The 1,917-nt window shown below is 54.6% G+C and overlaps 1 protein-coding gene across 1 annotated transcript; it reads left to right on the top strand.

Annotated features, from left to right (window-relative positions):
- Positions 1–553: 553 nt before the first annotated feature.
- On the top strand, positions 554–1,495 carry LOC308274678 (C-C motif chemokine 3-like; the record flags this gene model as incomplete). Its single annotated transcript, XM_080712493.1, has 3 exons — positions 554–629; positions 839–953; positions 1,288–1,495. 3 exons carry the CDS (start codon positions 554–556, stop codon positions 1,376–1,378), a joined length of 282 nt encoding a protein of 93 aa, XP_080568619.1. The 3' UTR covers positions 1,379–1,495.
- Between the last annotated feature and the right edge of the window lie 422 nt (positions 1,496–1,917).

The following is a 1,917-nucleotide window of genomic DNA, read 5'->3' as shown; positions in this document are numbered from 1 at the left end:
ATCACATGCTTGCTATTCTTCCAGCCGGGGATTCCTTAATTCTGTTCCTTGTGCTTGAGCTGGCAGGTGCCTCATCTTGGACTCTGGTTAGAGGAGCCGAGAAAGCACAGTTTCAGTTCTATGCAAATAACGGGCATGGAGAGGCCATTCATAGACAAGTCCTTATGAGAAGTGACCAGCTAAAAATAGCTCTGGGCTCACACACACCCCTCTGCCCCTTCTCATGAGGTAAACACTTCCCCAAAAGACACCAGAGCCGGCCATGACTTGAGAGCCGGGACCTGGGGACCCATAGCTCAGAGATGCTATTCTTAGATATCCTGAGCCCCTGCGGTCACCGGGGACCCCGAGTTGTGTAACACTCAGCGTGACAGCATCACTGTGCTTAAAACTTTCCTTCCTCACCCATGATTCCATTTCCCCATCCGCCAGGGCTGCCTATAAAGAGAAGGGGAGATGGCTTCGGGTGCCAGAAGGACGCAGGCAGCAGCGAGTCCCTGGCCCTTCTCTGCTCCACTGACCACGAGCCCCACGCCGCCACCTGCTCTGCATCATGAAGGTCCCCACGCCTGCCCTTGCTGCCCTCCTCTGCACCTTGGCTCTCTGCGGCCAGGTCTTCTCTGCACCATGTGAGTCCCTGCTGCTGGGTTGTGGGCGTCCCCACTCTCTGGCCTCATTTTGTGTGCCCAAGAGAAAAGAGAAAACTTGTAAAAGAGCCACAGAGCACCTTGATCTTTCTCTTCTAGACATTTATTCCCATCTTAACAAGGGGGTCTTAAATTGTGGTCAGAATGGGGGTAGAGGATTCATGGTCGCTTTTTTGTCCCTTCCTCTATAGTTGGTGCTGACGCCCCAACCTCCTGCTGCTTCTCCTACATCGCCCGGCAGATTCCTCGCAAATTCATAGCTGACTACTTTGAGACCAGCAGCCAGTGCTCCCAGCCGGGTGTCATGTAAGTGCCAGCGCTCCTGCTCAGCCCTGGGCACAGCTGACACAAGAGCGGTCCTAGATGGCTCAGCGTCTTGTGGGCTATCTGGACCCAGCTGAGATGGGACCTGACTTCATGGTGGAGGGGAACAGAGTGAGGAAGGGGTACCCCGGCCCAAGGGAAGGGACAGGAAGGAGGAGGTGGCAGGATCCCATGAGGGCCTGAGTCACTGAGAGCCTTTCGAGGCTCATGGAGGCTGAACATGTCTGAGCTGCCCAGGACAGGGGCTGGGTGGAGAGATGGGCTGAGATTCCCCTGTGGGATTCCTCGGTACTTGACCCTCTGCCTGTCCCCACAGCTTCCTAACCAAGAGAGGCCGGCAGGTCTGTGCTGACCCCAGCGAGGCCTGGGTCCAGGAATATGTCACCGACCTGGAGCTGAACGCCTGAGGGGCCTGGCCTGGAGGCAGCGAGGGACAGTGACCTCGAGGGCCCTGTGGGGAGCAGGGCCGAGCCTTGGAAACATCCCCTTCTCCACAGCTACCTCTCCATGGGCCGGTTGGCCCTAAACAGCCACACTCTTAAGTTCTAATTTATTTATACTATTTAATTTGTGTAATTTATTTTTACCGCCACACTGCCCTGGAGACAGTGTGCTCTGAGAGCCCCCAGCTCTCCTTTGTTTCTTCCCCTCCCACTTGCCAACACCGTGCTTGGTGACAGTCGAGTGGCCGCATCAGCTTCTTCTGATGTGGTACCAAAGCCACCAAACTGACCGCCGCATGGTGTGTGCTTTTGTTCTGTGGTGGTCCAGCCTGGTGAAATAATAAAGATGCTCTTTGAAAAAGAAAACTGGTTGGTGTTGAGTTTGGTTTGTTTCTCCAGCAAAACAGAATGGCTAGCTCAGAGGAATAATCAGAAGATGTGAAATGAAGAGACTAGTGGGGAGAAGAATGGTGTCGGGGCTGGACACTGTCTGGTGGTGTAAA

This window comes from Muscardinus avellanarius (genome assembly GCF_963383645.1).
Source record: "Muscardinus avellanarius genome assembly, chromosome: 16".
NCBI lineage: Eukaryota > Metazoa > Chordata > Mammalia > Rodentia > Gliridae > Muscardinus > Muscardinus avellanarius.
This window is presented reverse-complemented; position numbering and strand designations above follow the sequence as displayed.